Source organism: Mycteria americana, chromosome 1 (assembly GCF_035582795.1).
Source record: "Mycteria americana isolate JAX WOST 10 ecotype Jacksonville Zoo and Gardens chromosome 1, USCA_MyAme_1.0, whole genome shotgun sequence".
Lineage (NCBI taxonomy): Eukaryota > Metazoa > Chordata > Aves > Ciconiiformes > Ciconiidae > Mycteria > Mycteria americana.
The window spans coordinates 106,454,586-106,479,850 of record NC_134365.1 but is presented as its reverse complement, the minus strand read 5'-3'; the positions used below and the strand labels follow the sequence as shown (position 1 = coordinate 106,479,850).

The 25,265-nt window shown below is 38.7% G+C and overlaps 1 protein-coding gene across 3 annotated transcripts in view; it reads left to right on the top strand.

Annotated features, from left to right (window-relative positions):
- CADM2 (cell adhesion molecule 2) overlaps positions 1–25,265 on the top strand; it is a 702,605-nt gene that overhangs the window by 607,437 nt on the left and 69,903 nt on the right. For all 3 annotated transcript variants that reach the window (XR_012777775.1, XM_075516406.1, XM_075516421.1), the window contains one exon: positions 20,456–20,634. Coding sequence is in view for 2 of the 3 variants with exons in the window: in XM_075516406.1 (XP_075372521.1) it covers positions 20,456–20,634 (179 nt within the window). In the remaining variant the exon portion in view is untranslated. The remainder of the gene's footprint in view (positions 1–20,455; positions 20,635–25,265) is intronic.

Below are 25,265 nucleotides of genomic sequence, written 5' to 3'. Positions count from 1 at the left end.
ACTATTTAATATTAGTGTAAATTACAAATTATTCATTGTTCATTTTAGATAGTCTTTGTCTTTCTATTGCAAGGAAAATCTCAGAGATTTCTCAGACCTAAGTCTGGTTAGTTAAAATGAAATTTCCAGATTCAAGACTTAGTATTTAAAGTACCACTGTAAACTGTTTCCAAAACTTACATGGTTGGTAAGACCTGAGGAAAGATTGAGTCTGTGATTTGTAGTCTTGCACAGGAGAGCAAAAGTGGTGGGCTGGGAGGATGCAGAACCGCAAGAAGAGAACTGCCAAGAAACTGCTGTAGCTGGTTGCCTGGTTTGTCCCTCATTTAAGAACCTGCTAGAAGCAGCTGAGAGGCTGAGCAGCCACACCGGGGCTCTTAATGGTGGATAACACAGTCAGGGAATGATCTAACTGGGAGACAGTGGTGAGTCTACCAGGTTTTGGCTGGTCGGGCTCTGAATAGAAAAATTCATGACAGATGTGGGTGCTGAGCTGCATGCAGACCTGTTTTTGTGCATTATGCAGCAGAGGCTTGAGGGAACAGTCTCGTACAAAGGAAGAACAGCATAGGTTATTCACTATCAAAATAATACAAACAAGATGAGAGTATTTAGTGATTATACATTGGAAAACAGAAAAAATGGCTACTACTTAGTAAAGAACCCTGTAACTTTCTCCTGTGCATCTCCTTCCATGCTTAACAGGAGTTGCCACATGCCCATCTGTGGTGGGTTGACCATGGCTGGTTGCCAGACGCCCACCTGGCCACTCTCGCACTCACTCTCCTCAACAGGACGTGGATCGAGATAAGGACACAGAGATTGCTTACCAAGTACTGTCACAGGCAAAACAGACTCGGCTCGTGGAAAATTTATTTAATTTATTGCCAGTTAAAATACAATTGGATGGTGAGAAACAAAGACAAAAACTGAAAACACCTCCCCCCCACCCCACACCTTTCTCCCAGGCTCACCTTCGCTCCTTCATTCCCAGCTCCTCTATCTCCCTCCTCCAGGGGATGGGGAATGTGGTCAGTCCGTAACAGCTCCTCTCTGCCGCTCCTTCCTCCTCACACTGTTCCTCCAGGGGAACCCCTGCTTGGGCGCCTAGAGCACCACCTTCCCCTCCTCTTCCCCTCAGCTCGGTGCTCACAGGGCTCTTTCTTACACTTTATTCCTCACCCCTCGCTGCTGGGCAGCGTTTTGCCCTTTCTCACACAGGCTTTCCCTGAGGCACACCATCGTGGCTGCGGGGCTCAGCCGTGCCCTGCGCTGGGGCCGTTGGAGCCGGCTGGAACCGGCTGTGTCCGGCACGGGGCAGCCCTGGCCTCTCCTCACAGAGGCCGCCCTGCAGCCCCCCGCCAGCCCCTGGGCACCCACATCCCATACAGCATCTCAGTGAGCTTGGGGCCAGGCAGCTATCCTCGCTAGGGCTGCTGCACAGGCACGCGTGTGCACAAGATTTCTCTAATGAACTTCATGGTATGGATCCGCTTCTTTAAACATGTGGCAGGTTTCCGTAGGTATATATATGTTTTGTTGTTGACATAGTTTTGTTTTGTTACTGCTTCGAAAAACTGCATTGGACACTTTTAAGATGAAATTATAAAGATTTTAGCAAGGATTAACAAGCGCTAGTGGGGTGGACTGTGATATCGCCACGGTGGGAGCGGGAGATCCAGTCACACCTGCTCAGTGCGCAGCAGTGCTCACCCCAGAGCTGGGCGAGCTGACAGGGTGCAGGGGAGTGTGGCTCCTCGGGGGATGGTAGGAGGGAGGTAAGTGGGAGACAGGTCAGTGTTTCTACTTACTATTGCTATTTAATTGTGATTTGGGGGGAGGAGGGGGGAGTGTGGGGTGTTAACTTTCTATTGCTCTCAAATCTCCCTAGCCTATCTTCTTACCTCGGACATACAATTTCTAAAACGCTCCAAATGGAGTTGGTTTGTCCCGGGGAGTGACAGTCTGAGGGAGCTCTCAGCACCGTCTGCATTCATCTTGTTCTTTAAAATGTATTTACTTGCAGTTTGCACCTAGAGGCAAAAAAGGAAGTCTAGACAATTACATGGTAATCAACATCAAAAAGGGGAACTACATAAAAACGAAGAATCTTGTTAAAAAGAAGCTAAAAGGGGCAGCTAAGAGAATTAAATCTTTCCAGGCAGCCTGAGGACTATGTTAGAAAAATAAAAAAAGAGTTTGGAACCACAGGGTCAATACATGTCACCTAGCAGAAATGCTTGAGGAGAAATTGGTGAGTCTAAACAGAAGAGAAAGTGAAGTAATAAAAATGGCAAAAGCCATAATTTGAAAAGCAGAAGTTGTTTTCCAAAGGAAAGAGAAGATCCTTAGATTTTGGCAGATTAAATATGAAAATGCAGTAAGCCAAACCACAAGAAAAAAAAAGAAAAAAAAGAAAAAAATGTTTGAGGAGCAACTAGAAAAGGGAATTGAAAGTAATAGTTAATCTTTCTTGAAATATATCAAGAAGCATGCCAGTACATTTCTAGGATCAACTGAGGATCAAGGTATAAGGGGAAGCCAGATGAATTTGCTGCATCCATATTTACTGTGGAAGAAACTGGATATATTACAGACTGATTCCCTTTTTTCTGAGGCACTCACCAGCAAGATTTTCTTAAATGGGCTATGGAGGAGGTTGTGGGACAAACAGGCAAAATGAGCAGTAACAAACCAGCAGGACCAGATGGTTTCACCCCAGCATTTGAAGGAAATTCAAGGATGAGATTGATGTATTATGAACAGTGACAGGAAACTTCATGGTTAAACCCACCTTGCTAACTTGGGACAACAGGGCTTCAGGAGAGATCCCAGAATGTGCAAGTCTGTAGAACTGACATCTGGGCTTCACAAATAGTAAAACCTATAAAAAGGACTAGAATTGGCAGACACCTGAATAAAAACAAACTTTCTGGGGGGAATCCCTTTTGTAGAGGGAAAATCCTATCTTATAAACATATTGGAGTTCCTTGAAGGGCACAGAAAATGTGCCTTGTGGTGGCCTATTTGATATAGAAGGGAAATATTACAGATGTTTCCAAAACTGCAAACAGCAAAGAGATAGTTGTGAGGGATTGTTGGTTCATTCTCTCTTCACATAGAAATGTTTAAGGGTAAATTAAGCTAGTAAGAAACAGTTTTGTCACAAAGCAAGAAGGTCATTTTTCATACAATGACTGGTAAACGTTGGGAATTTGTTGTCAATGGTTATGGCAGATGGTAAAAATTAGTGGTAATTCAAGGGAAAACTGCATAAGTTCATGGAAAGGAAAATCCTTAAGGTTTACTGAATATTTTTAAACTGCTTGGTGTCAGAAGTGCCTGAGAGTTGTAGGTTGGAGAAGAGCTTGGGGAGGTAACATCTGTGCTTGGCCTGTTCCCTAGACATCTGCTTATCCCTGGTGTTGGAGATAAGGCACTGGGCTAGCTGAACTTTTAGTCTGATCCAGTACAGCTGTTTCTGCTCTGTTAAGCGTTGAACATACACTGTTGTGGCTTGCTAGGACTAGATGCTAATGGAGCTGGATCCCACTGAGAGCTTGAGGATATCTCCTTTACAGTGCTAAAATTATTACCATGAAGGTACTAATGAATAATTTTCTGTGTGAGAGAAGTTTGTGTGAACTAAAGCACTCCCCTCTATCTGGAGATAATGATACATTTGGGAGAAGAAAAGCAAACTCCTGGAAGTAAATAATGTTTGTCTCTTTTTTCCCTTTATTGTATTACTGTTTCATAAGTTATTTTTAGATGTAAAAGAAATTGACAGAGACCATGGTATAGGACTTAGCTCTGAAATATAAATAATCATAAGTTTCCAGTATATTGTTATTAGCATTTCATTATATTATCTTGAAAGCATGAAGCATTTTATTATTTATTATGATCTAATACAGTGTGCTTCAATATCAGCTTTTTTTGACACTGGTAAAAAAATATAACTGAGGTACAAAAATTTTGTGGTGTATTTCCATTCCTTTGGTGCTCCTATAACTGTTATAAGTATCAACAAACATTTGGTTACTTGTTGAGAAGAACCAATGATTGAACTAAAGACCTTAGAAATGTCATTGTTATGGCTAGTTATTAAAGGTATCTTATCTGGTGGAAAGAGGATATTCTGCTACATCTCTGAAACTTCATGATATTCTTACATACAGTGAAAGTCAAGAAGTGCATACTTTGGTTAATGAGGGTTGGTACTGAAGACTTTGTATAGTCCTTGCTTGTCATTCAAGTTGCAGAACTGGTACTTTTATCAGCTCTGGATGTTGTCACTGCATCTCAAATGCATGAAGGTATTTTAGTTTAATGAGGCTTCTCCTTGACTGTGCCTTACATCAACAGCAAATAATTGTAAACAAGTAGTATTTGGACAAGCAAGTAACTATGAATGAGACTTCCAACTGTTTACTTAATGGAAAAAGCGGAAGTGAATCAGCCACACTCTTTGTTTTCCTCTTTGATTCTTGTGCCAGCAAGCATTTGACCTTAGCTCAAAAAATGCAGCTGGTGTTTCTTAGATCAGATTTCTCAGCTTATTGTAATAACAGAGACAGAGTTTCTTACGAGTGTTGGGACACAGCTCTTACTGAAAACAGCACAAGTTAGGCAGAATCACAGAATCACAGAATCATACAGGTTGGAAAAGACCTTTAAGATCATCGAGTCCAACCGTAAACCTAACACTACCAAGACCACCACTACACCATGTCCCTAAGCACCTCATCCAAACATCTTTTAAATACCTCCAGGGATGGCGACTCAACCACTTCCCTGGGCAGCCTGTTCCAATGCTTGATAACCCTTTCAGTGAAGTAAAATTTCCTAATACCCAGTCTAAACATCCCCTGGCGCAACTTGAGACCATTTCCTCTTGTCCTATCACTTGTTACCTGGGAGAAGAGACCGACCCCCACCTCTCTACAACCTCCTTTCAGGTAGTTGTAGAGAGCAATAAGGTCTCCCCTCAGCCTCCTTTTCTCCAGGCTAAACAACCCCAGTTCCCTCAGCCACTCTTCATAAAACTTCTGCTCCAGACCCTTCACCAGCTTCGTTGCCCTTCTCTGGACACGCTCCAGCACCTCAAGGTCTCTCTTGTAGTGAGGGGCCCAAAACTGAACACAGTATTCGAGGTGCGGCCTCACCAGTGCCGAGTACAGGGGCACGATCACTTCCCTACTCCTGCTGGCCATGCTATTTTTGATACAAGCCAGGATGCCATTGGCTTTCTTGGCCACCTGGGCACACTGCTGGCTCATATTCAGGCGGCTGTCTACCAACACCCCCACGTCCTTCTCTGCCAGGCAGCTTTCCAGCCACTCTTCCCTAAGCCTGTAATGTTGCACGGGGTTGCTGTGGCCCAAGTGCAGGACCTTGCACTTGGCCTTGTTGAACCTCATACAATTGACCTTGGCCCATCGATCCAGCCTGTCCAGGTCCCTCTGTAGAGCCTTCCTACCCTCAAGCAGATCAACACTCCCGCACAACTTGGTGTCATCTGCAAACTTACTGAGAGTGCACTCGATCCCTTCATCCAGATCATTGATAAAGATATTAAACAGAACTGGCCCCAACACAGAGCCCTGGGGAACACCGCTTGTGACCGGCCGCCAACTGGAGTAAACTCCATTCACCACCACTCTTTGGGCCCGACCATCCAGCCAGTTCTTTACCCAGAAAAGAGTACACCCGTCCAAGCCATGAGCAGCCAGTTTCTCGAGGAGAATGCTGTAGGAAACCATGTCAAAGGCTTGACTGAAGTCTAGATAGACAACATCCACAGCCTTTCCCTCATCCACTAGGCGAGTCACCTTGTCGTAGAAGGAGATCAGGTTGGTCAAGCAGGACCTGCCTTTCCTGAACCCATGCTGGCTGGGCTTGATCCCTTGGTTATCCTCTACATGCCGTGTGATGGCACTCAGGATGATCTGCTCCATCAGCTTCCCCGGTACCGAGGTCAGGCTGACAGGCCTGTAGTTCCCTGGGTCCTCCTTCCGGCCCAGTATATGTGAATATCCATCAGTGTCTCAATGTGAAATACCTAAGGAGTCTAAAATCTTGACTTGTCAAAGGAAAAAAAAAAAGCTCATAATAATCTCCATCATTAATACCTTGATATACCCTTCTGGCCTCAACTGGCAGTGGGGATATCACCAACAGACATAATGTTGATTAAGGAAAAAGAGAAAAGTGAACTGAAAATGCAGTGTGACAGTAGTTACCTCCTGTTTCCTCCTTCTTGCAGTCTCCACCATAATCTCTACCTGTAGAGTTGCATGTGGCACTTCAGTATAGCCTATGTAAGCCAAGCTAGTTTCAGAAAATGCACATTTTTTAATCCTATAGTATGAAAATGTAAAGCATTTAAAATAAGTGGTGGTGAATCTCTTTCTGCTATTTTTCTGTTATTTCTATAAATCAGTATTTTCCCCAGCTCTTGTTGCCCTGGCTGGGGATGCAGTATGCTTGTAAACTTGTATGAAGAAACAGAATGTTATAAAGTGATCTGAAGACATGCTGGTTGAGAAGATGTTATTTTCCTCTGTTCTATGAAATGCATAGTAACTAAGGTGTGCACATCCTATCATTATGCTTCGCTGCTGCTTTCCTATCCCCAGCAGTACTTCATTAACATTAGGAGCATAGTTCCTGGTTAATCCCAGTAATTTTCAGCAGCCATTCTGATGCATCCACTTGAGCACCATATTATCTTAATACTGCTGACATTTGCATGTCTTTGAAATACATTTTTTTCAGATATTGTCCATTTAATTCACTGCAGTTTCTATCGTCCTTTGTTCTTATGGTCACGGTTTACTTACAGCTGATGAAAAAGAATAATCTAGTAATTTCTCAATAGCTCTTAAAGGTTAAGGAGGAATCAACAAGGTGTAAACAGCAGTATAAGAAACCGAAAGATTTAGCTGTTTGAACACAGACTACATAATTAGAAACCTATAGAACTAGAATTATAGTGAAACCAGGCCATTAAGATTTCTATGTTTAATCAATGGTTTTTCATGTGAATGAAATTCTTACATGCCATTTATCATCTCAGCTGCACTCTGACAGAAAAGAAAAAGCCCCTAGGAGCAGCAATAAAACATTTAAGCAAGGTGTGACAATTATTCTTTATATTCACTTATCTGTATGTAGTTTCTCCTCTCCTTCCTCCCCGCCCCTGCCTCTTATCTGAGAGTATAGGTCTTAGCTTATGAGGCTGAAAGGAAAAGGATTTGTCTTTCTAATTTGCACATCAATATATGGCACCAGTCCCAGGCAGAACAGGGGAAGGTTGTATATTACCAACGTGCTCCAGTACTGATCCAGACTACTTCCAGCTCCGGAATTTAAAAGGAGCTTTCAGGGCATCACTGTTTCTCTGCTTTGTCTTTTACCCATTCCCCTGACTGGAATAATGTCGCTGTAGCCCTGAGTGGACCTCACTTCTTGCCCTGTGTGAGATTACCTGGCCGTCAGTCTGAAGCTCGGGCTCTTCTGACTTTCCATTCTCTGGATGAGGTGGCAGCTTCATCAAGTCTGCCTTCCTCCTCTACCTGCAGCAGTAAGGGAGATGCATCTGATGGAGAAAGTCTCTCCCCTTTCACTTTCTTGCACAATCTCCTAGAAGCAAGGCTGTCACTTTCCCTTAATTATCAGTATGTTATTAGGGATATCTTATCCATTGCCTGCGAGACCTGTTATAAGACTCAGACGATATATTGTGCATCTACCTGAACAGCTCGTTGTTGTGCAATCTGTCTGTATCAGGCCTTCGATACAAGACTTCTGATACAAAAGCAGCATCTTTGCTACTTTATAGAAATTGGAAAACACCTTATCTAATCTGTGGTCAAGTCCAGGCCAACCTGCAAAGTATTACCTAGTACTTTGTCCTTGAGCTAGTGTCAGTTAGCTGATGGTGGCAGTCACTTCTGCAAGGCCTCCATTCCCCAGAAAGTAAGGCAGTATTTATGACATAAGATTTTTTAATGTATTTTTTTTCTTTCCTGCTGCTGTACTGGCTTACACCTCTCCTTCTGCCTTTTTAGCCTCAGGAATCTTTTTGAAAGAGATGTTATGCTTCTGTGGAGGACTTTTTTTCCTGGTTAAAATTTAAAAGAGATATAAATTATTTATAAACTGGCAATACAAAATGAACAGTAGAGCCATACGTACCATTGTTTTCTACAGACAGAAGATTTTAAAGTGCACTTTTAATGAAAGCTGTTCATAAGCTGTAGAGGTTATAGTGTTTTCTCTGAACTTAAGAAGTTTTGAGCCTCAGACTTTAAAATCCATATAAAAAAGTGTGGTTAATAGCTAGCTACTAAAACTGTTCTAAAATACTGGGTATTTTGATTTGAAGTACTAAAAATGCATTAAAATATCCAGGTCTCTTTCAGAATAAATCTGAAATAAATGAAATTAGTGCCTATTCCCTGACCTTCTAATGGTGGATTTAAAAGAAGTGTACCTTTTCTGTTTATGGTATGCATCAGTGTGCCTGTATTCTTCGGTTCCCTGTTTGCTCCCAAGTGACAGTCTGGCCTTGAAAGTTTGGCAACACGGACGCCTCTTCCTCCTTGCTCCATTTTGTGTTTCCATGATCATAACTGATGGAAGGCAGAAATAAAGTAGTTTAGCAAATTTTGCCTTTCATGGGAGTAATTGCCTGCAGGGTGCAGAAATGTTTGAAGACTTGAGAAAGTATAAAGGAGTAGAAATGTCCAATCTGTTGTTTGGGAAGTTGGTCAGATTCAGAGAAAAGAAAAAATTGGAGGAGGGATGGAATGAGACACCGAAAGTTTGAAAGTAGACGGAGTATATGACAAATGTGGGAGAGATTTGGGCAAAATGGAAAACCAGAAGGTGAGGTTATAGAACAGGCACTATACAGACCAGGTAGCTGAAGGCTACCTCTATGCTATGTTCTCTGCTATGTATCTATGTTCTCTGCTATGAAAGCCCATTAAAATTAGCACATCTGCAGTGCTCAAAGGGGATCTCCCAGTTTCTGACTGAGGAATTAGCAGAGGCAGATGCCCAAGAAAAAGGGTGGAGAAAATCAACAGCCCCTTCAAAAGCATGCAATGTTTTTAATCTTAAAATGTATCAAGAAGGTGGAGGGTATAAGCACAAAATTATTTTCCTTTTTTACTGCAAACACTTGTGTATATGCAAGAGGGAGCACACGGCTCCAGTACAAGAGAGACACAGATCTGCAACACCTTTTTTTTCCTTTTTCTTTTTTTCTTTTTCTTTTTCTTTTTTCTTTCTGTCTTTTTTCTTTTTAAGACTGGCCTACAAAGTTTTCTGGCAGTATCCCGTCAGTGGGTGAATAAAAACTGCTGGAGACTGGAGACTGGCAGCCTCCTCCTAAAAATTGTGTACATATGAGGTATATACGTTATACACACATCTAATGTAGAGTGCAACCATTTCTATAGTATCAGTCTGACTGTTCAGAAAGAATGCAGTTTTGCATTTAAGAGCTCCACCCACAAGTACAGCCATATTAAAATATTGGCAGGGCCTAGTAGGTGTAGGAAAATTGTGGTCAGTTTTAGATATCAAGGGGAAAAAAGGAAGAAAAAATATCTGTTAGTGAAGACAATGAGATTTGAATTCCTTGAAAAAAATTAGCCACAAGATCTACCACTTAATCTGATGAAGAAGTTCCATTAGAGAAATTAGCAAATTAGTTGGATACCAATAATAATAACAACAATAAAACACTTAAAGACTGTAGGAAATTTTACAAATCATCTACAGAGCTGAAGAGTTCAGATCTAAAAAAACAAGCAAAACTTGAAAATAATTTCAGATAAAAACCAGAAGTACACCTATAGAGAAATTATCATGCTTGGAAGAGTACTGGATGTATACTTGGGGAAATATTCAGTACCACAATAAATTGGTTTAGAAGTAGAACTGGAATGAAGAAATGAAGGATTTCTGAGGTCTTATGGTGAAACTCAAACATGAGAGTATTGTACATCAAAAGAATAAAAATAGAATATTTTAAAATTCTTTTTTACATACAAGTAGTAAAACTTGAGTGTCTTATAAGAATATTATTTGGATTTATTTTTTTGTTTTAAAGCACAAACTTGGAAACGAAATCTGAAATCATTCAGAGATTTCATTGCACCAAAATAAGACTAGCAATCAGTAAGCAATTAAACATTCTTAACACAGCTATAAAAACTGAAATACATTTTGCACTTCCATGAGAGTTAAAAATATTTTGCTACAGCTTATCCTGAAACACAGATGCCTGAACCTTCACTAGGTTGAAAAGATCGGATATTTACAATACTTCATAGGTTTGTCTTCTCTAGAACTTGCTATTAGAAAATATGTTGTATATATTGGAATGATATAAAGTATTAAATTTTTGCATTACTACAAAACATGGTAGCTGAAGCAGGCAATTATCATATAAACTGAAGGACTTTTGTTCTTAGTGATATTGATCCTCAAAGTGGGTTTAAATATAATTCCAAGTTTAATACTTTAAGAGCAGAAAGTATTCTGCATGTGGTTTGTTGTTAAGTAGTAACAAAAAGTATATGGAGTGAAAACTTAATATTCCATTTTTAAGGATTTTTATATAGTTACAGTGTTTACTCATTTCAGTACTCTCAAGTCATTATGGTAGTGCTGGATTAATTCTTAGAATTATTAGAATGACTAATAATGTCATTCAGACATGGACAGAGTAATTCACTGATCAATGGACAAAATATCATTGTTCATATGAATCAGAAAGGGTTCCACTCCAGAATGTATACTAGATTTGGATAGCTAGGATTTGAATGCATTTTCATATTTTAATGTATAATCTGAGCTGTTGTGGCATGGAAGTTCTAGACTCAGGAAATAAAGCATACTATATGGTGCGATACCTTTTGGAACAGTTTCTCAATATGGTATATTCAAAGGAGAACGTTTTGCAGAAATGATAATTGCTGAAAGATAGAAAAAAGTAGTAATAGAAAAATCACCTGATTATTTAAAAAAACAGAATAATTTAAATAGTCAGCATGAACTGTAAGCCTTAAGTGATAGCAGATGCCTGTCAGTCCTGATCTATCTTTACACACTGGCACACAGTTAAGACCTTTTGTCAATAGTTCAGGAGTTTATAGTTAATTACTATTTAAGAGTAATCAAGCTCTATAGGACATAAAATCTGAATTTGTTCACTCTACAGGAGATCCATGTGATTTGTAGAGGCCGTGAACTTTGCAAAAAGGTTTCTAGTTCTTATGTAAATTAAAGATAATAGGGTTTCTCATGTTAATCAGAAAAAAAAGAAGCTTTTCAATTTATAGGGTACAATTCAGCAAATAAATTGATATATGGATTTGAAGTTATTAATAACAATTAGAAAAGCTGACTTTCTGAGTGCCTCTGCAAACCTTCCATTATTAAAACAAGATTTAGCTGTCTGTCACAATGGAAAGGTAGATCGGGATTTGCTGGTACGTCTGCTAATGGCACTGGCCTAAGTAATAGGGGGCTGTAAGGGAAGTAGGAACTCTGCAGCCAGAACTATCTTCTCTCTTGCTCATTTGACAGTCAAGCCTAACCTCATACTGAGTAGCTTCTAATAGAGGAGGGAAGCCAGGTGGAGGGGAAATCATCAATAAAGTTGAGAAATACAAAATAGACCATATTTCTCTTCCAGATCAAGAGGACAGTCTTGCTTAGAATGACTTTTATTTTTTCTAGTTTATTATGACCACATAGAGGAACTTTTAACAGAGGTCTCCTTCAGGACTTATTAAAAAATGTAAGGCAAAACAGTTTGTCTGCATTCTTTAAAGACAGGTGACATTTGTAAGAGGTTAGCATTTTTATGGCATGCAACGGTAATTTCATTGCAAGGTGAGTTTAATAACTCTAAGACAAAATGGAGATTCCTTCTGATAGAGAAGAGAAGAGCAGATAAGATGTTCAGATAAAAGCCTTAAAAGAAATGAGTAACATTAGGAGCAACACTGCTGAAGCTGGCAAAATAAAACATGTAACCTGAATGATTATAGTATTTTCTTAGAAATCATTATAACAAGAAGAGTTTTTAAGAAGATGCATTTTTAGGTAAGTGTTTTCCTGACTCTGAATAGTTAGAGGTACTTGGGGCGATAAATGGCGTTAGCAACCAGCGGTGCACAGTTTGATTTCATGTCTCACTGCATTTATTCTGAGTTGGCCGTTTGCATGCTCTGGTACTGGGGGCGTAAGAAATCACTTAAATAAGTAACTGTGTTATCACATGCTACAGTAATGGGTTCCTGTGTATTCCACTATTGAGAAAATCTGCTGACTTGACCTCAGTTTTGATGTATTGCACAATATCATGACAAAGCTTTTTCTGACATTGACCCATCAGCCATATTGCACATTTGTGAGCTCTCTGATTTTGCATTTCCTTCAAAGCTGAAGGGCTGGCAGTGCTAGCACAACCAAACTAACCCCGACAAAACACTGCTTCTCCAATGTGACACACACAGTGACAATTGATAAAGAATGATAATTTTCTGAACTACTTTTTTCATGTCTAACGTAGATCATGGGAAGACAGTGGATCACCCACAGCAGTGAGCACACCAATTTGGTGTCCTCTTTTTCCTCCCACATTAAACTTACTTCAGGGAGGATGGTACTTTGTGAACAAGCTTAGGGGGCTCCCCCACATCTACCTTCATGTGGCAGTGGATTTCAAGTTTATTTAAATCAAATTCTGGACTACATCCCTATGGCATCTCCCTCACAAAGTTTGGGGGTTTTTTTTGAGACAATCTTTTTGTCCATCTCTAGCCTCCCTGCTGCTTCCAGTAGTAGAATACAAGGGATATTTCTGATGCAATTCACTGATAAGGCATCTTCTGATTTCACATAAGTTCTCTTATTGATCTGTCTCATGACTATGAGAAAGCCAATCTCCAAAATGTTATTCACAGCAGTTTTTTTATACTTCTTTGGGAAGATTGTGAATAATACTGGAATTAGGTAAGAAACTTCATAGATACATACATATATATATGGATTATGTACTTTTCAGGATATTTGATATTACCTTGCCTTCTTGAGAATAACTAACATAAAGGAAACAGTTAAGGGGGGGAACGCACAAGACATGCACAAAAGGCAAAGGGAAAAACTACAGGTAAATAATTGCAAAGAAGTTAACATTGTAATGATTTAGCGATCAACTTGGAAAAAGCTGTCCAGACAGAGACCAGCAGCATTACACAGCTGTATTAAGGGCTGAAAGCCTTAGGTCAAAAGGAGTCCTAGATTCTAAAGGTACTAAAGGATAAAGGGGAGTGGGTTATCAGCCTGATGAGAGGGAGATACAGAAGGAAAAGGAATTATGGCAGAAAGAGAACAGTCATGTTCTTAAACGCAAAAGTAACTGACCTGAAAGGAACCTTAAAAATGGTTGCAACTAAAGATTAGGGTGTAGATAGGGAGAAATATGACTATGAAAAATTACTCTTTTACCTCTTAGCAATCTATACTTTGTATCTTTGGTTAAAAGAATAAATACCTTTGCTTTGAAAAGGCTCTTCTTGAGTCACTTTAATCAGTTGCTGTCACAGGCTGCTGAGGGGTAAGGACTTTTGGCTGCAAATTCAGTCTATCATATTAGTATGGTTAGCATCTGTAATCCAGTGAGCCAATCTGAAGGTGAGAGGACTGCCTGATTTATCCAAAGCAAGCTACAGACAGGGAGGACTGCCACCCAAGTGCATTTGTGATGGACAAAAGAAAGGCTTTATCTGTATCCAGGACAGAAGATAACGGATGAAGGGTTGGGGGTTTTTTGTTTGTTTTCTTCCCTTTCTACTATCTTTTTTTTTCTATTTTTTGGTGTTCTCTTTTTTTTTTTTTCCCCTGTAAATGGTGAATACTAACACTGTTTGAGATTCCTGTCACCTCTTTAAATTTATCTTTTAAGCAACTTTTTCAAAGGCATAATACACTGCAACTGTCATCAACATTTCTTGTTGTTCCTGTTGTCTTTATAGCTGTGAATTCCTGTCAAATTTTGATGATATAAAAAGTAGAAATCTATATTTTGTTGCCACCTCATTTTCAACATATGCTGGTAATTTAATTCTTAACCATTTTAAAAACATTGGTGTAGGGCGCCATAAATCTTCTTAGGCTACGTTATGTCTGCTGAGATGTTAAAAGAGAAAAGTGTAAACAAATATAATAGTCAATTCAGATGTTCAAAGCTTCCTTCTTAAAAAAAGAGAACTTCATAAAAGGTACTTATGATATTCTTGACTAATTCTTCTGGGGAGAAGAACACTCTATGAGGGTTACTCAGGCTTTGCAGAACTACAAAATCACAAAGTGTTCTTATCTCATAAAATAAAAACCATCTATCCAAGCCTTTTAGGAAAGGCTAGAGACTTTGGATATTGATGTTTTTGATAGATGAAGTGCTCCCAAACCAGCTCATCCCAATATGACTCATCAGACTGAGACTTTATATAAACAACAAGTTCCCTCAGGATTTAAACTTTCAACTGGATGATTAACTGACAAAGCTAAAAATCCAGATTGTCAATACAGAGAAACTCTGTAAGTTTCAAATTAATGAAGCAATCATTCCCTTAGATGACTTTTAACATTGCACCAGGATTTCAACAAAAAATGCTCTGATAAATGTGGTGATACCTTTTCCATTACTCATTTGAGCATTTCCACTAGATTATGTTTTTATGGTTTTTATGTTTTTATGTTTTATGCTTTTATGTTTTTGATCCTGTTTGGAGAAGTAAAAGGCAATGTTCAAGAGGGCCATACTCAAAATAATGAATTTACTTGTTTTGTTAGTATTCCACAAATCCTTCTTCCATCTTTGTTATTTTTATCCACATTGGCTACAAAATTTTGACAGGATGCTTAGATACCCAGATGGATGATCATATCCTCAGTGAGAATAAGTATGTAAAAAGCGGGCACTGTTTTTGTTGTTGTTGTTGTTTGGGGGTTTTTTGAGTGTGATCTTATGGAAATTAAAAGGTTATCCTGTGCTAGTATTATGGGCCAGTAAGTTATCTGAGTGTTGTTTGCTAAGGTCTCAATGAAGAACACTTTGTACATGACCTTTCTGTACACAAAAATCAGAAAAGGACAACAAAAATTAATAGAGCCAAGAACTTGCAAGTGAGAATGGATTGCATTGCTTAAATTCACTTTGTTCAGAAAGAAGAGGTGATACAATAGATCTATGTATCATTTTTAAATGAAGGCTAAGTTAAGTATAATGGTTAGATATAAAAATATCGCTAGAAAGGAGGATTATAGGAATGCAGTGAAACATCATAGTCCTTTGGTTAAGGATGGAGAAAGGGAGGGAAAATTAACGAACTTGTTTTAAAATACTACTGTGTAACTTTTAAAAGCCTAGATTATAAAAAATATTAATGTGGACTTAAATATTAACTGTTGACTTTCATGTTACATAAGCACTTGTTGAAAAGGTAAGTCTGTGCCCAAGTGTTCTTTTCTAATCAAATCTGACTGGTTTTTTTAAAACTTTTTTTTTTCCAACACATCCCAGTTCGCCCTTAGCTTTCTCACTGACATATTTTGGAAGAAAAGGTTTCTTAGCCTCAGGATTAGAAAATAATTTTGCTTTATTTACAAATTCTTTGTCAAGTTACTTGCAAGAAAACTCCTGTTTCACAGTATAAAACATGAATCATCCTGGAACATGATACCATTTTTTTTATATCCTCATTGCAGTCCCATTTCAGTTTGTCTGGGAAAGAATACCAAATTCTGTTGCTTTTTATATCAAGTTTTGAGGCTAACATGAAGACTATTAACAAAACAATTTATACCAGAAACCAGTTCCTTTCAGTAGCAAGTCAGCTACTGAAGCTTCTGGGCCTTGCTACTGGGATTAAACATAAATTGTACCAAAATCTAAGCCCATTTAGCAGTTCTTCAGGGAGAGTATAGAGTTCAAATTTCTTTTGGGGGGCTGGCAGAGAAGTCATTGATCATAAAAGGATTTTTATTATGCTTGTGATTGGTATCTCTGGCTTCTTTCAGTTTAACGCAGTCCTGATAGTGCCACTGTGGGCAGCTGCATGCAAAGCCAAATCAGTAAAAGCAATACATACTAGCCAAAGAAATAGCATGGGCTGTCACAGTTGAGCTGTGTCTTTGAAAGAATTTCTTCGGTACAGCATGCTTAATTTGTTTGTTTTTGTTTTAAAAGGTGTCACACTGGGAGCAAATTAGAATAGGTAAGCCAGAAGCAGAGCTGTGTTTTGGGGAAGAAAACAGCATCTTGGTGCTTCAGCTCTGCTACCTCCCTCAACCCAATGAAGGGTCTCAGTGGTAGAGTGGTAGCACAGCTCATTTCCACTTAACTGCATCCATATGGGAGGGATTAAACCGGGGATATAGAAAAGCACCTCTCACCCATGATGGAGGGGGGAGGGGGGGACACCAACCAACCAACCAAAAAAAACCAAAACCAAAAAAAGAAGAGAGAGAGAAGAAGAAGGAAGGACAGACTTGTTGTCTGGGTGACTGCCTTGGTACCTGCCTGTTAGGACAGAGCAGGTCAGTGAGCTTGTTTGTGCCATGAAATGTGTGAAGGTAGTAACGTGCAATTGCATTAGTGGCCACAGTGCTCATTCTGACTTTATAGCTATTGTGCTCCAAGAAAGATGTTTTCAGGATTGTCTGAGAAAAATGGGGATTAAACTGGTAAGTGTGATTCAAGCTGAAGTAAGCAGAAATGCAAGGTGCAGGGATACCCTGTTTGTTCCAGTCCATACAGTAATAGATAGCATTAAGGCAACTCTTTAGTATGTGAAGAAAAGCTGAAATTCTGCAATATTGGAGATGTATGCAATGGAGAAAAATGTCCAATATTAGGAGTGTACATATTTGCATGGTGTTTTAGAATGTCAAACCTAAATATCCCCCAGTTGAGCCAGAACCCTTTCAAAATGTTGGCTAAGAGAAAGAACCTCTGTCTGGATCTGTACCTATGAACATGTTTCAATAGGACAAACTATGGGGAATTCACACTTCTCTGTGCCTTGTGTCACAGAAGGAAAGCTTCCCCATCAGTGTTTCAGCTGCATTTGTGCTTTGGACAATGAAGGTACTAAAGCAACTATCAAGGAATAGCCAATATGCTTTAAATTTATGGTTCCTTTACCCTTTTTTCTTGTGAATTTTTTTTCCCTGCCAATAATCTCAGAAGGTATCAAATTCAAACAAACAGAGAAAAAGACAGAGAGAGAGGCCTACTAAGTACAAGGCTATCATAACTTATAACAAGGTTATAATATGCAGAAGCGTTAGTTATCATATCCTGCAATATCCATTGCCACTGCTAGGAGATCAGTGTAAGACAGATAAAAGTAAATATGTTTTTGCACAGCGGGTAGGGAACTTCCAGAATTCATTGCCACAGGAGGCTGGGTTGACAGACAGTATAAGCAGATTCAAAAAGATATTAGAGATATTCATAGGCAACAGGTCTAAATACTAAGTAGATACAAAAGAGAACAAGAGATGTGCCTTCCAACATTACCAATAGAATGGTTGTGGGTGCTGGCAGAGTACAGGGGGAACGGACCACAGAAAATGGCCACACTCACATGCTTTCCTTAAACAGCTGCTCCCCTGGTCGCTGACCGCAGCAGCGTGCTGACCTGGGTGCGTCAGCATGTCTCATGTTCTTAGCTCACTTCTGCCTAACTAATGAATTTTTTAGTCCAGAGTGTCTCAAAGCTTCTCAGCACTGCAGGCAAAATTTAATTTTGTGGCTGTGACAGAAATGCTGCTTTAGGCACCATCCTCCCTGAGAGCGGTGAGATGGAGTGAGAGCTGTGCCTGGCCACCATGATGTGTTGACCGTGGGCTGGCTGCCCAGGAATTGCTCTACTGTGCCACTAAGCCAGCACAGGATAGCTTAATATTAACTGTTAATTACCAGCTTCCCCGACACCCAGAGTATGTAGATCTGCCCGTCTCTAAGCCGTGATTTTTCTGCCACCATCATTTTGCAACCATAGCTAAGCACTCTGTATAAGACCAGAGTTGGTATATTACAATGTGACAAAGGTCCCTGAATAATTTATATGTAAGGCTCCATTTCACACTTATTTGTTATCCTATGGGTTTTCCCCTAGGATATGCCATCTAATTTCAATTTAAAACATAAATTCCATAAATTACCACTGCACAGAAGTTGCTTTAACGTGCCATTTCTGAAGGTAATGGTGCACATTGTAGCAGAAGTGTTTCAGAGTTTCCACTCCTGGGATTACAGATTCACAGTAAGATGGTAAATGGGGAACAATGAGGAGCTTGCTAGAAAATTGAACAAATCCACCTTAACATATCAAAGCAAATCGCACTTTAATGTTGTGAACTCTGTAGGGCAATATTTCTGCAACAGCATAGACTTCTAGATTCCCGGCTCGTATTAAGCAGAAAGGAAGTGTGTATATTGTCTGTCGTGTATTTAGATACCAGTTCCTGAAAGTGCACTTAGGAAGAGTATTAAGACATATTTACGGTAAGGTATAAATAAGGCCCATTACACTGATAGTTCTTAATCCTTGGTTTAAAATTATGTGAATCTTGTTTTATTCCCTTAGTATATGATTTTCTAAAAGAATCATAACTTCAGAGAATAGCCAGTCTAGGTAACAAGTTCAACAACAATTTAACAAGGTGTCATCCAAATATTACTAAAATGTGTATAAATATCTGTTATCTTTCAAGAGAAACATAAGTTATAATATTTTTACTTTAAAAAGTAATATAAATTATACAGCAGTAAGTGCATTTCAGAAAAATTCACTTTGTTTACATGTCTTGCCTAACTTAAAAAGAAAGCCATGTCATTGCAGTCATTAGGACTATTTTTCTGTGCATGAGGCCACATTTTGGCAAAATGTCTCTCCTTAGGTATTTAGGTTTAATTCTTATTCTTAACACTTATATTTAATAGGCTTTAAACACCTGCTTAAATGAATGAAATTAAGTATTTCTTGAGTAAGACTAGTGACTAATTTGGCATCTGCTGATTTTATAACAGCGTTTTATATTTTGTTTTATTACTTAGTCATACAACTGCATGCTTCGATAGGAAACTATAATGTAACATTCGCCTACCAAATAAATGTGCAAATCTAGAACTGCTTCTGACCGAAATTACTTAAGTAGCGTACCCAAAAGAAAGGGATTGATATTTGGGTTATAGTGTACAAAGCTACCAGATACAAGTAATGTAGCAGTGAATCCCCAGGCTGTATATATCTTCCTTTAGTGACTAGTATCTAAGGATCTGAGATGCTCTGTCTGTTTGTCAGATAGTCAGGATTCAGTAAGCCAACTTTTCATTCCCAGTCACGGACCTGTCTTTTTGGTGATTTCCCTCCTGCAAATTTTAAAGTAGATCTTGTTACATGTAAGTAGAGACTGCATACTAGTGATAAATACATCCTGCTGTCTGTTAGGCAAATCTCATGAACTGTGGAGCTTCTTGAGATGCTTTAGGAAAGAGTTAGGTATTGCTTGCCAGTGGGAAGGTATATGTGAATCTGCAAGATGGCCAGTTCCCTTCTCTGCGGTGCTCTTAACTTGTCTGGGGGTTATCGCTGTCAGTGCTTTGCCTTTGGCCTTTTTGATGCGAGTTCATGAGGCACAAGAGGAAAGGTTTCAGAGAAGAAGGAAATCCAGGATTTTAAGTCAAATCTTATATTGCTTGTGATAACATGTGTAACAAGCAATTATTTGAGGGAAGGGTGCAGAAAGGGTGGAAAAAGGGATGGGCTGTGACACAATGCAGCAACAGAAACAAATTTAGATTGTGTGTAAGATGTGCTACTTTGAGACTGATATGCCTGGTTCAGGAAAAACGCTCGACGCATGCAAGTGCACTTGCGAATGTGAATGGCCTAAATAATTTTAGAATCCATTTACAAACCACTTACATTTACCTCAGCCTGCTTGCATGATTTCTGATGCCTGTCAGCCACATAGGACCATATTGCTCATCACACAAACGGAAAGCTGTTTTCACTTAGCTTGCCAAGCATCTTGGCGAAATGTGGGCCCTGAAACCTCGCAAGAACTATTTTTTAATTTAGGAAAGATCTTGGCCTGTTCCAGTACCATTCTGTTTCCTTTTTTGTTTCTCTTCCCTGCTTCTTCTTTCACTTTCTTTAGTAGTTCCCATCTGGGATGGTGAAGTCGTAATAGCAACAGTTCATTGTATCCAGTAACTGAAAATGATCATTGAATATTCTTTGATGGCAGGTTACTATTCATAAGTTTCTGATGCTATATGTTTCTGATGTATATGTTGCATATACATGCTTCATGTATCTGATTAAATGCATTGCTTTGGATCCAACAGGCCAGAACCAGTACTGTGGACAAAGGACGGTGGAGAACTACCAGATCCAGAGAGAATGGTTGTCAATGGCAGGGTCCTAAGCATCAGTTTCCTAAACAAAACAGACAATGGCACATACCGATGCGAAGCAAAAAATCCTATTGGCCGAAACAGCACAGAATATGTCCTGATAGTACATGGTGAGTGCGTTCTCATTAGTTTTTTGGTGCATGTTATGCATATGTAGCATTTCAAGAAAATACAATCAGTTGCTTATGGTCATTACCGAAAGAAGAGCAAGCAAAAGCTGGAAGTATAATTGCAGTTTTATTGATGCTATCATCTAGTTGTGGGGAGTGTGTTTACTTCCTTTTATTGGCATGCCTCTCTTCATACAGTTGGAACAAAATATATTCACTTACGTTGTGAACTTTTTGCAAAGTAAGCACCTGTAAAAATGTTTTGCAGTATGTCAGTACTGTTTTATAAATACTTGCCTCAGGCACACGCTGTTCAGATAAAGCTGGTTACAAAAGGATATATGAAGAGAACTATGGAAATACCAGACAGACGGGTGCTTCAGGTTTTTTGTTTAGTTTTTTATAGACCACCAAAGACAGGACATCAGATACTTTTCTTCACACAAGTTATAGCCTGCTACTGAGAAAATTCAGTTTATACAAGCTGGCTGATCATCGTCTGGCCTATCATTACAGTCAATCCTCAAAAATATGTCATGTCCTAAATTCATGATACTTCTAATAAAATAAAAAAATAGGAATGTTCACATTAAATTACAGTTGATTTGTTTTCCTTAATTAATTAGGCAACAATATGTGTCACATGAAAAGAATAGCTGGCTTTTACATTGATCATGAAATAGATTGATATAACTCAGGTATAGGAGAAACTATAATGCAAAGTTCGCATTTGCCTCTAATACAGCATTGCAATATAGATCTAGCAGTCTCAAAACATAATGTTCTCTTATCACAGTTATGTATGCGATAAGTCCTGGAAGATTATGAGTTCTGTAATTTGAATCTTAACCTAAGTGAATATAGAGGCAAAAGCTCCACTGTAGTTCATGACGGTACTTTTTTCCCTCTAGTTTCTAAAAAAATGCAACTTCTTATAACTATGACAAAATAAAATGAAACTATCTAATACAAATTATAGTCTGTAAATAGACATGTGAACTATATAGATTTTTTTTGCTCATGATGAATTCAGATATAACAAATACACATTTCTTTGGTGTTTGTAAGGTCTCAAAAACATTTTTCACTAAAAGTTTAACCTGCCTTTAGGTATTTGGCAGAAAACTGCTAATAAGTGCTACTTTCAGCTTTCAGTAATGAGCTATTTTTTGGCACTGGTGATTAAATGTCATTTATCAAAAGAACCCCTTAGATTACTTTTCATTTTTCTTAAAGTTCACTATTAGTTTATGTAGGATTAGTGGCACAAGTAAGGAGGAGGTCTTTGCATGAGAAACACAGAGCCTGTACTGCTGTGTATTTCTGTAGTAAAGACAAACAGAAAAACTAAACCCTCTAACATCTACTTACATTGATTACTACAAGTAAAGAAAAAGAAGAAATGTCTTTTACATCCCAGAGGTGGTGTTGTATTGGTTGTTGGCTGCAGGCACAAAGACCACTGCCTTTGATGAGGTAATGGCTTCTGTGCTTACCAAATGTTGAAACTTCTGTCGTTTCGGTTTTCTGCCCAATTTATTTATGTGATTATTTCTGAAAATATGGCCTTTCATAACGGTAGATATTTCTGTCAGTGGTGACTTTGCAGTGTACCTCTATCAAAGAATATTTCACGATCTCCTATGTGTCTTTCACATAGTGGCATGCCCCCTGTTGATCTGATTATCTTGCAACAGCTTCATGGCAGTCTGTAAAATCATTCATTAGCAGGAAGGCATTCTGTTATGTTTGGCAGCACATTCAGCATGTTATCAGGTTTAGCTTGCACATTACTGACCTTTTCTGTTATGAGTACCAGAGTTTTCCTAATTGCATTTCTGCAATTCCAGTGTTAGAACTAGAGAAGGTAAATGTCAGGCGCTTTCGAGGTTTCTGAAACAATGAGAATAGCGTGACAGAGTATGTGATGATGTTTAGTGCTTACAACTTACTGCGTTTCAGAGTTGTTATTTTAAGTACAGAAGAGACTGACACAATTATTTTATCAAGTGTAGCACAATCAGTTGTATAGATCAATTTAAGCAGTGTCTTACCCTTTCCTTAGCTCATTACATTCACAAATGTCTCTAGTGAAACATAATCCGCCCCAAATTATACAATATTCTCTCTCTCTTTCTCTCTCTCGGGTCTAGCAAACCTACTTTTCATCATTTTCTGAGATGCATTCTTCCATTTAATAGAGGATGTAATTTTTTTTCTATATCTTCCTAAATATGACTGGAGCATCCTTTGATTTCTCATCCCTTCCCCTGTGCCTAATGTGTTGATGTAATTTTGTTGTCCTACTCCTTTGTTAGAGCTGATTTATCACATAAGTATGCCTTCTTACCTTGAATGTTAGGTTTCTAATACAAATACATGCCAGATTTAACATAAGGGGAGGTATGTTCACAAAGATGTGGGAGAGGAGAGGGGAGGAATCTGCATAAAGAGAGAATCTCTTCACAAGAGATTCTTTTAAATTGCATGTCAAGGAAGTAAGGTCTAGGAAGAGTGACCAACCACATCTGTAATGAGTAAGGCATAAGTGCCCTGAGTGCCAGTAGCCACTGCCTTAATGGAACTTCTGGAAGTCCAGCTCCGCAGTTGTTAAACAACTAATGGTTTTTCTAGGAAACTCTCGAGCTCAGAGGAGATGCAGTGATGGAGATAAAGAATGATAATCACATATCCAAGTTTAGGGAGATACTATGGCTGATTCAGTTTTTCCAGGCAAGCGTGTGTGAGAAGGCAGAGGACATCAATGGAAGGTATCCTCTACAGAGGCAGGGGAGTGTAACCTGATTCACAGCTTTTCTTTTCTTATCCATACTGTGATTTCCTCTAGATTTTTTCCTTTTTCATTTCTACTTCAACAGATTTTCTGTCTTTCTGTTTATTAAGGTTACAAAAGTTTCATCTGGCTTCTATTCCTTTTTTCCCCCTATGAAATCCCCCTCTCAGTGGGACTCAAGCTACTAATTCTCTCAATTTCTGAAGTTATCTTCAGTTATCTAACTCAGAGGAGATTTAGACAGCTTTAGCATAGAGAGAAGCTTACCTAAAAATGGAAGGCATAGTTTATCATAATTTGAGATTAAGGGTAAGCAAAGTATTTGTACATATTAATTATACAAACCAAGCAAAGAGTGTCTCATGCCTTTAACTGGACCAACCTAGACACAAAATCATACAGAAAAGTAGTATTTTTTCCACTGTAAATGATGATGGGGTAATACTGTTTTGATGTTAAGTGATGGCAGTGGAAATAAATATTGCTATAAGCAGATGAATGGCAATCTGTCTAATATAATTAGTATCTGATAACATAAAAAGTCTTTTTAGATTTGTAGTATAATTAAAGAAATCAGACTTCAGAGAAATTGAATATATGTGAATCAGGTGAAAGGCATGGGCTATTAAATATGCTCATGCTGCTTTGCTGAATCAATACGGCTGCTACTTTCATTTTTCTTAACTTTTATTATTAATAATAAATGTCAAGAAAATACTTCATGAAGCAGGAAGGTGGGCACAAAGTCAGAGTTTATAGGCAGCAGTACAAAGGCAAGACATGTAGTTTGCTCAAACATTTGTCTCATGCAGTAACAAAGGCACAAGCTTTAATGCCTGTAGCTGTTGTCATTTCTGTATTCTAATTGGCGAGCTTAGTGCTTTAGAAGTGCACATTCTGGCTAGATATATTACACTCTTTCTTTGGTAATGGGCCCCAGGCAATTTTCACTCTCTTCCAATTTATTGAGAATTTTTGTTTACCTTTGTCCAAATACTAGTCATTAATCATCAGTAAACAGAGCTAACTGTCAAACTCATGATGCTCAACCCAAAAACATAGATTCTACTTGCAAAGCTTAGGTAATAACTGCATTGATTTAGCTGGAGTTGAGAAAGGAGGTGGTCCATCATAATCAAACTGAAGACACAGCTGTTATGTATGTAGTAGTAGTTCATAACTTCTGGATGTCACTGCTGAAGACTTAGTTCAACATCACATTGAGTGGGTGACAGAAGTCCACATCAGTGGGAAATCTTCTTAACGGAAACAGCAGCATTTGGTAATTTGCAGACCTATTTGAAATAATGTACGTTGGTGAAATATCCTGATTTGCCAATCTAAAGACACACATTCAATTAATTGAAATATTCAGAGCTATAATGTGTCATGTATCAATTATCTATCAAAGCAATATGGAAATTAACAAGAATCAGCAGGTGTGGATGGTCAAGGCAGTTCTTACTGCCACAATTATACATACAGTAGAAAGCGATTGAGCTAGTAACTCAGTATCTCTGGAGAATAAAAAGTGGCATAACACATTCCCTTGACTTCAGCCTCTCAATTATTTTGTATTTTTTTCTTGGACAAGCTATTTTTTGCAAATAAAGGCAACTGAAAGGTCGAGTTACGTCCTCATTAATATTTTGAAATGTACTTTCAAACAGAAGATCTCCTACAATGTGTAAGACCAAAGGTCCCACTGCACCTTTCCTTTGGACTGTAATGTATTTATCTTCCACCTGCTTGTCCAGTCCCATTTCAAAACATTTATCATCTTAGCTTTCACAATAACCTGTGGCAACAAGTTTCTGAATTGAGTTATGTGCTTTGA